Raw genomic sequence first — 13648 nt, 5'->3', positions numbered from 1 at the left:
TTGGATACAAGTGGTTATCCAACAGATAATATTTATGGTATTCCATTATTAAACAAGAAAGTTTAAAGAAAAATGAAAGACGAATGCAATGGAAAAGTAATGGAAGAATTCTGTGGCTTCAGAGTAAAACTTATGCTTATAAAGTTTATGATAAAACAATGAAACAATGTAAAGGTGTTAAGGAATCTGTTGTTAAAAATAAAATAAGCTTCGAAGATTACGAAGATTGCTTGTTTAACACTAGAGAACAATATGCAACTACGAATTTGATTATTTGATTTCAAGTAAAAAAAGATGGAATTTAGTCAAATCAAATAAAAGGACTTAAGTAGACATGATGACAAGATATATGTTTTGGAACATAAAATAGATACATTACCATACAGACATTACACATTTGAAAAAATCTAATAATTGTTTTTTACATAAATGGAGACTCTAATCAAGAAGCTCAACAGATTAAAAAAATAAGTGAGTTAGAGATAAATGATTAGTGTAACATTAGCGGTTGTGAATATTTGCCAGTCTCTGTTGCCTTCATTCTAGAGCCACGCTACTGCTACAGTCACAAGTTCGAATCCTCCCTCGGGCATGAATGTGTGAGATGTCGTTAGATTAGTTAGGTTTAAGTAGTTCTACGTCTAGGGGACTGATGACCTCACATGTTAAGTCCCATAGTGCTTAGAGCTATTTGAACCATTTGTTAATATTTTAATGCTAGATATGGAGAAAAAAGTTGTGTGGAGATTAATAATGAGTTTAAGATTATCTTACCAGTAGGTATTCTTAGTTACTGAATGGGATTTTCAAATAGCTGAAGAAGGGCAGATGGAATAGAGATATAAAGGAATGAAGAAACTTAAAAATAAAAATAATGAATTTCATGATCTATAATTCACTCTCTGAATCTGATAAAAGTTTTATATTTTCCTATTAAAATTTATAATCTTTAAATGGACAATACCAAACAGCTAAAGGGGTGTGGTAATTTTATGGATAATTTTTGTAACAAAATACAGTGAACTGATAGGCCAGTAAATTAAAAAAAAATCATTCATTCTGCATTAACCATAATTCACTTACTTTTTTTCTTACATGCACCTTTTATAAAAAAAGTTTACTTTTTTCCTTACATTTACTTTTTGTGAGAAAAGAAAACTTTTTTATAATAAGTGAGTATCACAAGAAAAATATTTATTTTTGCTAATTTTTCCAAGTAATTTATAATAAAATAGGCATTTTTAAAATGAAAATAAGTGAGTTAACGCTGAAATTTGTAGTATACGAGGAGGAAAGTACCGTTTTTGGATAACTGACCCAAATGAGACAACTAGCCCTTTCCTCCTACTGGGATTTTCATGCAGAACCAGCGGCGACAGCTGAAAAGTGTGGCAGACTGTGATCCGAACTCGGTATCTTCTGCTTACTAGGCAGTTTCGTTAACCACTGAACGTCTTAGACACAGTGTTTATCACAACTGCACGGATTATCTCCATACATCTCTCGTTCGTCCCACATTCCCACCTAACCCCACCTGTCCCCTGTCACTGTGCTTGTCCTTCATGCCCGCTACTTTGACATGCAGGAGGTCGAACGTAACTGTGCATGTACACTGAAGGTGGTGGATTCATTGCCCAATCAACTGTACGAATAATGTGTCCGAATGAACAGACACCACAGGGAATCTGTAGCTGTGATACATATTGTGTAAATTGAAGTTTGGGGAGGGGTAGAAAGGAAATGAAATGAAAGGGACTGTTGATGACTGAAAGAACGGACATCACAAATTCATATAATTGATCACTTCACTGGGCAATGATTCCATCACGTTCAATGTGTATGTACAACCACATTGGACCCCTCGAAGTAGCGAGCATGGAATACATGGACGCTTATAGTGGATAAATGGGGCTAGGTGGGAGTGTAGGTTGACCGAGAGGTGTGCTGAGATGCTCTGCCCGACTGCGATGACCATTATATCTGCTTGGTGTAGTGGTTGACAGTGGTTAATACAGCTGGCTAGTAAGCAGGAGATCCCAGGTTCAGATCCCAGTCAGGCACAAATTTTCACTCCATGCTGCTGATTCCGTCTAAAGATCCCAATGCATGTGACATCAATGGTCCCTTCCCTTTACTTTCTCCCCCATCCACGTTCAGTTTACGTACTTTACACAATATGTATCACAGCTGCAGATTCCATGTGGTGTCTATTCTTTCTGACATGAAAGAAATATTAAAAAATCTTATAACCCAAAAGTAAGTTCTGGCTGAACATACTACAAACCATAAATTACAGAATAAATTAACACATGAACACTAAAAGCCAGATGTGAGGCACAATATAGACTATTGAAACTAAAATTTAAAATACACAGAATACATCAATAACCATGAACATATGGTAAACACACAATCCTGGGTTAAGACAATATTCTTGCAAGACAGAAAATATTCTCCTCTGCACTCTAGGTGTCATTTGACCAAACAGAATAGTATCAAATAGTAAGCTCATAGAACAAACAAACACAGCTGAACACTAAACAGGTATTGTAGTGTGTTACTTGATCGAAGTTTGACACCTTCAGAAAGAATATTTTACCAAGCACTTGGTCAAAAAGGATTGCATAAATGGCATCAAGGAACTGTTAGTTACACACTGCAAGACATAAGAGCTTCATATGGGAGTGTCCTTCAGCAGTCTTGTGTACAAGGCACACAGCACTAGATACTGTCTCATCCGTGCACTCTAGACATAGCCTTCTTGAGCATCAGAACAAAACTGGCCAGCCTGTTCTCCAAGGGCTTAACGTCAGGGGTATGCATAATTGGCATCAAGGAACAGACAAACTTTCAGCATGCTGGATTAGTTTGGCTCAGCAACTTCTGTTAGTCAGTAGAACGAAAAACCAGTCCGAGTTGCAAATTTGTACTTTTTATTCATTTGGTGACTAGTTTTTGGCCCAGAACTGGTCATCAAATGAATAAAAGTAAAAATTTGCAACTTGTACTGGTTTTCCATTCTAATAATTACAGATTGTAAGACATGAGAGCTTCACATAAGAGCTTCCTTTAGCAGCCTTATGTAGGAGGCAGCCAGTACTAGGTACTTCCACAACTGCCCATTCCAGGAGTAGCCTCACCAGGCACCACAACAGAACAATCTAGCTATTCAATAAAAATGTCCATTCACAGCACCCATGAGCTGCCCAACCTGCACCCTACCACTATAAAATCGTAAACACAAAGGCGAACCTGTTGGTGCAGACCTGCTCTGCAGAGCGGGTTGGCCAACTGGTAGACCTGTGAATGGGTGGCTTCAGTGCTTGGTGCCACACTCTCTCACATCATCAGCCATTAATCCTTAACCGACTCCACAGGCACGTGCTTCAAACTGAGGATATTCCATCGATCCCCAACAAAATGACTTCCGCACACAGTGGACACTAGCTAATTGATTCAGATTGGTGCTTGCGCATCTCTGCTCTAGAAACCACCCCTTTCTGGCAGGATGAGGAAACTGCTGCAACCATTGTGCCACCCACTTAGCAGGCCAAAGATTTATGTGTACCATGAAATCTCGACAATATCTACTTTGCCCTACTTCATGCTTTGAAGAAGGAATGTCTGAATCCAAACCAAAGATGCATCGGGGTTCTGTTTCGCCTCTTAGCGATACATGCATTTTATAAAAGTCCCAGAGGAAAGCACAATAAATATAAAAACCAAAATTACGCATCAGCCATGCCATAACGAAGTTTAAGTGAGAAATATAACACTCCCTTGCTGTTGTGATCTCCTTAAAAAGAACATTTCCAGTAGCAACAAATTTAAGATTTTGGTAAGACCCAAAAACTGTGGTAAGAGCTTTCCAATCATCTTCGCTCTCGTACTAACAATTCTGTCAAAATTTCTCAGGTCAATTTGTGCCCCTATGCTAAGCTATTCGATCATGTTCTTTATTACAGTGTTTAGCTTTCTGCCTATTGGCTACTTGAATGTTTTTCCTGGCATGACCCTACTTCTCATGAATGTGTTCAGTAGTTGTCCTGTTGGATAGTAATTCATCAGTGGACTGTAGGCTAGACATGGGCGATTTTGGCTGAAAGACAAACATAAATTTTGCTGGAGTATCCTTACATGTCTCTTGTGTGCCATGTTTGAACTATTGAAGACATACATCAACCACTCCAAGATCTCATCCCACCAGTTATGGTCGTCATGATGGTACACGATTAACGCAGCCCAAAGTTTCCGATTAATGCTCTTAGCAGAAAAAGGTTTCAGATAATACGGAATGCAGACAGCTCTCCATGCTTCCATCCTACATTCTGTTTCGAGTCACGCATTCATATCGCTTCAACAACTTGTTGACAATGCGTTTTTTTGAGCAGAATGTGTCATATGTATATTTACGTTTATAGTGAGACTAAACATTTTAGTATTCTGTAGCAGATTGTTAGCGTATCGCCTATTGGAAACATAAAACAATATTTTGCCTACTCTGTTGAAAAATCCAATGTCAGCAAGTCCGTAAAAAAATTGCGAGCAGCAGGAATGCATTACTGGAAACAGACTGTTGGATAGAAGCATGAAGAGCTCTGCTTTTTGCAGCGTTTCCAGTAGGTTCTATAATCACAATTTTGTGTCACACAAGGTGCGGTGTCCTGAAAAGCATATCTCAAAAAATACTATAGCTTGCTGGTGTATGGTTCAGATAGCTGGACAAGTGCTAGATGTTTAGAGACCATCCCAAAAACTCTCTCTGCTGCTAAAGTAGCTGAAACTGGCTACATCACAAAGATGTTTGACAATTCTGTGACTGTCGATTTACCCCCTCCAGTGACACAGAATTGTTGTTCTAAATTGAATTTATATTTTCTTGCCATTGTGATGAAATATTGTGAACGATTCTCACCTAACGTATGACAGTGAGGTTAAAATTAAAAATTTTGGACTGCTGGAAGGCAATTCAGCATATAAATGACCTTTACAATTCAACATATAAATGACCGTTGCTCTTGTCTTTCGCTGCACGAACCGTTTGCCTCTCTCTTTGACAGATGCAGCAACAGAAATGAGACAGTACATGAAATGTATTCACAACTGCGATTATGGACTTCTGTAGTTGGTATAATGGAATGACGACGATGAAAGTTTGTGCCCGGCTTGAGCTCGGACACGAATTTCTCTCTTCTTGCGAGCGGTCATCTTACCTTATGACTAGCCGATCACGACTCATGGCCACATTCAAACTTCCATATGTCGTCAACCATGTGTTTACAACCTCTACGCCCGCATCTCGTGGTCGTGCGGTAGCGTTCTCGCTTCCCACGCCCGGGTTCCCGGGTTCGATTCCCGGCGGGGTCAGGGATTTTCTCTGCCTCGTGATGGCTGGGTGTTGTGTGCTGTCCTTAGGTTAGTTAGGTTTAAGTAGTTCTAAGTTCTAGGGGACTGATGACCGTAGCAGTTAAGTCCCATAGTGCTCAGAGCCATTTGAACCACAACCTCTACGCGTACATCAGTTATGTATATTCCCATACAAGGGAGACATTATACTTGAAAGACGCTTGCCCGGTGTCGGCTGATAAATATGATATTGCAGTCCGAAGGAACTTTGCACCGTAATTCGGTCCGAAGGAACTTTGCACCGTAATTCGGAATATGACAGGCACTGCAGTATCGTATCACAACGAGAGAGTATTCGCATCAGCGTCGTTTTACTAGATGTGTGCCATGTCACCAATTTCTTGAAGTTAATACAGCTATCGGCATAGATTCGAAACTCGCTGGAGTGCTGGTTTACTTCATGCCAGTTTTTTTTTCCTTACATAACGCAGCTGATAACTATCACAACGAAAGTCAGTAACAAAATCATAAGCACGTCTTTAAAGTCCATGCTGCATTTGTTTCAGAACAAAGAAACAACATTTCATAATCAGCAGCCTTCTGCTAGTGTCACAACTTCCAAAAATTATTACTATATTTCTATTATTAATTCGTTAATATCAACTCTTTGTCGGTCACAGTGCAGCTGGAATAATAGAAGCATTGTATCTTCACCACACAGAATACAGGATTATAAAGAGATGCCCTAGCATCCAGAGTCATGCATGAGGTGGTAATTAATTTTGATAGCGTAGTAGTTTCCAAAGACATAAATTCGGGATCTGTAGGGATTGGTCAAGCAATGTTTCCGATGCGAAAATACTGCAATAACTCTATATTTTGCACAAGGGTGTGAGATTATATAAGTAGTTTTCGATTTCTCAAGGTAAATTTTGGCACCAGGCGTAGATATGCGAGACTTCTAGGTGGCAGCTACCGGTATTGATAGCTGATCGGAAATTGTGATTTCAGGATTTGTAAGTAGGCTGTTTAGGTTTTTTTATTGGTAACGCCACCTCTGTATGAAAATCACTGGCTGTGCTGTGTGCAGTCTGTGGCTGCTTTGCATTGTTGTAATACTCGCCATTGTAGTGTTAGGCAGCTGGCTGTGAACAGCGCGTAGCGTTGCGCAGTTGGAGGTGAGCCGCCAGCAGTGGTGGATGTGGAGAGAGAGATGGCGGAGTTTTGAAATTTGTCATGAACTGCTATATTTATATATGATGATATCAAGGTAAATACATTGTTTGTTCTCTATTAATATCTTTCATTTGCTAACTATCCCTATCAGTAGTTAGTGCCTTCCATAGTTTGAATCTTTTATTTAGCTGGCAGTAGTGGCGCTCGCTGTATTGCAGTAGCTTGAGCAGCGAAGATTTTTGTGAGGTAAGTGATTTGTGAAAGGTATAGTTTAATGTTAGTCAGGGCCATTCTTTTGTAGGGAATTTTGAAAGTCAGATTGCGTTGCGCTAACAAAATATTGTGTGTCAGTTTAAGCACAGTCTTGTATAAATGTTCAAAGGGGACGTTTCAGATTGAACTTTGTGGAGATTTAGAAGCTTGTGTTATGTATAGAATCCAACCTTTGACTAGCATCTTGGAACTGTGTCTTTGTTGAGCTTTTTGATGAAATTGCGGGGCTTAGTTGCGGATTATGTGGAGACTAGCAGTGATTCATGTTTCCAGTTCAGTAAGAAGAATTTTGAACACATCTGAAGGCAATCAGACCGTTACGAAGATGAAGGTGGTATAAAACTTATGACTTGGTGATCCTCACCTCGCGGGTCAAGGCAGGGTTACTGAGCTTTAGCTTAACAATTTCGTTAATACCAAAGTGAAGGGAGTTTGTTTTTGGGCCCACCCATAAATTTTTCTCACAATGGCGTAGTTGCGTCGAGTAGTGACATAGCATGCCGCGACATACCGGGACTGTGATGTTGATAGTAGTGGGTGATGGAAACTCTCCTTCAAGACTTCGAGTTACCAAAGTAAGTGACTGAAATGACTCGAAGAGACTCTCAGTGGCATATACTTATCATTTGTTCACCACGTAGGAGCGATTGTAACACAGAAATTCTTTTGAATGCAATGAATTTTGTTTGATACCGAATTTTTCAAATTATTTAATCAGATTCATTTAATGTAAAACAGTAACCTTACCACATTTCAATTTCTTAACAGTTTTACGTTATTCCACGTTGATCTCAAGAAAGAGATGTGTAGTCTCCATGTCTATTTGTCGTTCAGGTTCTCCTCTATTTAAGTGGCACAAATTTTTTTTAGCTAAGCCAAAAGGGGTATCAGCAGACAAGTTCATGGGCACGAGGCCTATCTTGGAAGTGTTATTAATTACACATCATTGTTTGATAGGAATAGGCTTCGTTTGTGTGAAACAACTGGGAACCAAACTATGAGCAAAATCCGTCAAATATGAGGCTCTGCATTGGAACTCTGTCCCATGCTCACCTTCCTCTTACTTTGGTTTCTCTGTGTCTTTAGCTGCCTGAAAATTTAAAATCTCATCCAACAAGCACTTTTCACGTTTATGGATAAAGCATCTCTAGCAGTTATATTGTAGTCATTGCAGTACATCATGCTTTTTGTTACTTTGGTTTTTGTAGACTGAATGACGGTTTTGCTTAAGGATGACATCTGTGAGGAATTGTTTGATCATCAGAAAATCTTCATAAGTGAGCACAAATTATATTCTGGGACAAAAGGAAGCCAGTGAGCACAGTGAATGTATAGTGCAACTATTCCTACAGATAGAAAAATGATAAATGACTTTTTCAATGACGTGGAATGCGTCACTATTCAAATGACTTTAGACACGTTGTTGCTAGAAGAGGGCCAAGTTCTTCTACCCCACATCCAAAACTGGATTTAAAGGGTGCCCTCAAAATGCTTGGGGGATTCTCCATTATGAAACTTCTGCTAGTGTTTCACAATTCCATCCTCATTTACTTTTATGTTTGCCATTGTTAAGTTTTGGGAATGAAAACATGGCACAAGTGGGCTGTAATCTGTATTATCTGTTCAATTAGCCAGTTTTAATGGTGAAGCGGAAAGCTTAAAAGATGTGTGTGAAAATTAGCCGTTGCTAAAATTGGCTAATCACACAGATAATAAACGTATTACAGCCTACTTGTATCATATTCCTATTCTGGAAACACACTGAGGCTCTTGACTTCTACAAAAATAAATAAATAAATAAATAAATAAATAAAAAATAAAAAAATGAACAAAAGTTGTTACGTACATATGTACTACGATCAAAATTAAGTATAGCATTATCTCTTTTATAACAACTTGTCAGTTTTCCTGTACAAGAAAATCCTGTAAACGTCAGCTACAAAGGGAGAAAGCTGTAATTCGCATGAAAATGCTGTGAGATGAAGCGCCTCTTTGGATGCACTTGAATAACTTTCCTTGTGCCCTGACCACACGTTTTTATTTTCAAAAACATCTTGCGCGTTTCGACTGCCGTTATTTTCAAAGGCAGTGTTATGTCAATCAAGATAATTGCTCATTACATACATTGTATCACGTCAACATTCTCAACTACTTCGCGCTTGTCTCGTGATTGGGAATGTTGACATGATACAGTGCATTTAATGAGCAATTTTATGCGACTGACATAACACTACCTTTGAAAGATGGAAAGTCGAAACGCGTAAGGTGCCTTTGGAAATAAAAGAAGTGTGGTGAAGACATAAGAACAGTTATTAAAGGAAGAAAGCGCGCATGACCTGAGATAAAACGACACTCAAGAGATCATCGGAATGGTGAACAACTGGAAATATGAAGAGGCGAGTATTTTGGTTAAGGTGCTCAAGAAAGGTCGTAATATTTCAAGAAGTTTTGAATGAGATGCATCTTACACGGCAGTATAGCTGGAACCTTCAGCAACTGATTTATATGGCAAGGGTAATTTATACCTCCTGAGGCAATAAATTCTTCATCATTCTTTCGTTATGATGACATGTGGACACCGCAACTGTCGATCTTCTGTTTGCTTTCTACAGCATTAATGACACCTTCCTAATGAAGCTCATGTATATGAGATGCAGGAAAGTGTATAACTTCCGTTTGTCAGCAGTTAGTAAACTGAGAAATAACCAGAAGCCCTGTTTTTTATTATTTCTGCAGAATCCACGTACCTGCCTTTTCGCTTTTTTTTCCCCGTGAACGTTCGCTGATGTACAGGGAGTACATAAAGAACACTTTCAATTATTTACTGCACAAGAACTAAACTTTGTACTGATGTCATACATATTGCATTTTGAAGAGAAACTCTGAAAGTATTTTTTACAAACATTCGATATACGAACCATGAGTAACTTGGCAGACGTCAATACGGTAATGTGAATTCTTGCCATACCCGTCCCAGCATGGCATCGTCGACTGTGGCAGTCGCTTCCCGTATTCTCTCCCGGAGCTCTACTACATCACGTGGTAGAGGCGGTACATACGCCAGATTTTTAATGTGTCCCCACAGAAAAAAGTCACACTGAGTGAGATCTGATGATCGGGGAGCCCATTTCATGAAACAGCTGTCCCCCTTCTCTAGGACGGCCGATCCATCGATGTGGCAGCTTCGTGTTCAGATTCCCACGAACTTCACGATGAAAATGTGGTGGAGTCCCAGTCTGCTGAAAGATGAACGGAGAGTCCGATTGCATTTGAGGCATCAGCCATTGCTGCAACATGTCCAAGAAGGAATATCCAATGACAGTGCTCTCAGCGAAGAACAATGGTGTCTGCTTTGTACCCCAGATTCGACAATTGTGCCTGTTCACTTTCCCATTAGTGTGAAAAGTGGCTTTGTTGCTAAAAATTAAGCGATCAACAATGCCATCCCCATCCTCATTCAATTGATACAGGTGCGAAGAGAATTAAAAACGCTTGTCTTTGTCGTCGTCGCTGAGCTTCTGCACTAGCTCCAACTTGGATGGTTTCATAGACAGCTTCCGTCACAGTACTTTCCACAGTGTCATTGGAGCCATTTCGAGTTCACGGGATGCACGACGAACCGATTACTTTGGACTCCTTATGAATGTCTGTCATACACGCTCCACATTCACTTCACTCTCACTAGGATGAACGCTTCTCTTTGCGGGGCACAAGCAACCCGTAGTAGCGAATTTGTTGCGCCAGTGGTAAATGGCCGTCCTCGTTGGTGGCTTCTTATCGTACTTGGTTCTAAACATCTGTTGCAAAGCTGTAGAACACTTGTTTTTGTCGAACTCCAAAACAAAGAAAGCTCGCTGCGCACATGAACTCGCCATGTTTGCGACTAGCGCTTACTATCGGCAAATTACCAAACTACAGCGTGCCGGTATACATTAAAAAAAAGTTTCAGTGTTCGTCTTCAAAATGACGTATGTATGATATCTGTACAATGTTTGGTTCTTGCGCAATAAATACTTAAAAGTGTTCCTGGAGTTTATGTACACTCTGTACATAATGTTCAGCACTGTCATCCCGGGATTGGGGATTTTCCCGGCCCAGGAACTGGGTGTTTGTGTTGTCCTCATCATTTCATCACCTTCATCATCTTTCGTGACGGCGACTAGATTGGACTGTGAAAAAATTTGGACTTTGTAAAACATGGGACTTTGAACGGGCGCTGATTACCGCGCAGTTGAGCGCCCCACAAACCAATCATCATCATCAACCGTCATCCCGTATTCTGACGTAGTTTCTCATACTTCTTCCCGAAAGAACGTTTGTTGAGCTGAACGTCCCATCCCAACGAACAGTGTTTTATATCATTAGCCTGTAGGATGCAATGGAGATGACTGAAATACACCCAGTAAACTAGGACAGCAATCCGAAAAGAGTATTTGTTGAAGATGCCCAATACTGGGAGCTTCACCTTTCTGCTGTCTATTGAAACGGCGATATTCAAATTGAGCTAGGTAATATCGGACCATTTTAAATAGGCTATGACTACTAACCGTTTGAGTCTTTTAGTTAAGGGAGGAAATTTACAACTCGTTGATTAAAACAAATGATTAATTTGTCCCAAAAGCGCTCTAGTAATGACACTGAATTTGTGTTTAATCTGAATCAGTAGTGCCTGCAATAACCAGAGGGCAATAAAATAAAAATAATGAAATTTTTTATCAAGTGTCTCAGATGTGGATAAGCAGTTATTAAAGTTAGACAAAGACATGTAACTGTGTTTCATTCTCCATACGTAGAAAAAGAAAGATAATGCACCACAGGTCAATTATATAAATAATGGGTAATATAAAGTCCTCCTCTAAACCGCCGTTGCAGAAGAAACGCAGTTCTTACAGAAAACTGAGAACTGTTTGGCGAAGAACAAGGGGTTTGATATTCATGGTCAATGCGGGAGAAAACAGGGAGCGAGGAAGAAGGAGAGGACGAAAAACGATAAACGAAGAAAAAAGTGTTACGAAATAGAGCATCGTGTATATTACGAAGTATGAGAGATTTGTCGGTAGTGTTGTCGCCTGTTCGAACAAGTAGTACTTCATTTATTTGAGAAGGAAACTTACGATAGAAACGTGAAAAATTGTTATAACGTTAAGAATATGTCGATTTTCATGCCAAGTGAGATACATGCTAAGTCTCGTACGACAGTGAAAGGGTGTGGAAAGGGTTCTATATTCTTAACCAGATGTTAACCTACGGAATACGTTACAAGGCAATACTGCTGACCATAGCCAGCTTCGCAAGTAATTTCGTGGATCTGAAATCCAAAAGATATTCATTTTCATACTTTTGCCCCACAGAATACGTCCCATATATACAAAGAGAGGTGACGGAAATAATTTTAGGTCCGTTTGACATGTAACAGAAATGCTGGAAATAATTAATTTGCTGATGCCCAGAAAAACATTTTGTCTATCGCGCAAAGACTACTTTTTTAAATTTTGAGGACGGGTTTGGGTTGGGTTGTTTCGGGGAAGGAGACCAGACAGCGAAGTCATCGGTCTCATCGGATTAGGGAAGGACGAGGAAGGAAGTCGGCCGTGCCCTTTGAAAGGAACCATACCGGCATTTGCCTGGAGCGATTTAGGGAAATCACGGAAAACCTCAATGGCCGGACGCAGGATTGAACCGTCGTCCTCCCGAATGCGACGGGTTTGGCATCAGATCCTCCATATACTACAGGTATATACATCGATTTCTTACAGGTTGTGAAGATCACGTGACTAGTAACAAATGGCAATGAGGCATGCATGTAAACACTGTTACCGCACTCCCTCTGTGACATAAGAAAAACACCCTCTGTGAAAGAGTGTCTAGAGATTAACTGGGTATGAATGTAGCTGCAGATGTAGTTACAGAAATTTGTGTTTTCAGTACTGCAGTATCCGTTGAAAAATTTTGCTCAGTGACTGCCAATAATTCCTGTACGACAGACCGATGGGGAACTTCCATAGATTGTTCTCATAACGCAGTTCACAAGCTCCACAGGAACTTACGAAAAACGTAAACAACCAGCATTTTTAGATTTAGTTCTATTATGCTTATTTTGTGTGAGTCTGAACAGCACCCCCCCCCCCCCTCCCACCCACACCCACCCACACACAAACACACACACACACACACACACACACACACACACACACACACACGCACATAGCACAAGTTGAAATAACGATATTTTTCGCCTTACCGACAACAGCAGCAAGTAGCTGGGGCCACGTAGCTGGCTTCTTTTCAGCCAACTGCACCTCTTCAACCATTCTCCCATTGGTGGTAGGTTTGGTATACGGCCATATCCCCGCAGTGTTCTTGAAGACACCTGCCACACTATAACCGTCAGCCACGCTGCACCGTTTGCTTGTGTCGGCCATCATTCCTGTACTTAACTGCTAGGAGACGTCGTTGCTTAAGTACCTGCGAATAATCCGCGAGATTATCCACACGTGTCTGCGCAGGCGCCCAGATTTGCAAGGAACACGAGCACAGACTGGGAACATAATAACGTCTGCACCACAGCTAAAACAAGCTAGCGGCGCAGCCTATGTGAGTAACACGAATGCCGTTCCTTATTGATTTACTCTTTTTTCCCCCCTCATTCATAGTGCGCCATTTGACTCATAAATACAGCAAGTCAATCATTGGAGATGTAATCCCTGGAGAGCACGGCTCAATTTCTCAACTACAATTATTACGTGAGCGAAGGACATAGAGTGTGATCATTAAGTACAGCGCTGGACAACGTAGTTTCTGTGAAAGGAGCATGTGCACACTATAGATGAGAAAAAGTGACCAGTTAAAACCA

At 40.3% G+C, this 13648-nt stretch overlaps 1 protein-coding gene across 1 annotated transcript in view; it reads right to left on the bottom strand.

The window, feature by feature from the left end:
• The window catches only part of LOC124620233 (facilitated trehalose transporter Tret1-2 homolog), a 40832-nt gene extending 27615 nt beyond the window's left edge, over positions 1 to 13217 (bottom strand). Inside the window, exon 1 of the mRNA XM_047146900.1 lies at positions 13037 to 13217. Coding sequence (XP_047002856.1) covers positions 13037 to 13217 — 181 coding nt within the window. The remainder of the gene's footprint in view (positions 1 to 13036) is intronic.
• Positions 13218 to 13648: the final 431 nt, after the last annotated feature.

This window comes from Schistocerca americana, chromosome 6 (genome assembly GCF_021461395.2).
Source record: "Schistocerca americana isolate TAMUIC-IGC-003095 chromosome 6, iqSchAmer2.1, whole genome shotgun sequence".
Classification (NCBI taxonomy): Eukaryota; Metazoa; Arthropoda; class Insecta; order Orthoptera; family Acrididae; genus Schistocerca; species Schistocerca americana.
Note: the sequence above shows the minus strand (reverse complement) of the source record. Positions and strands in the feature narration are given on the sequence as shown.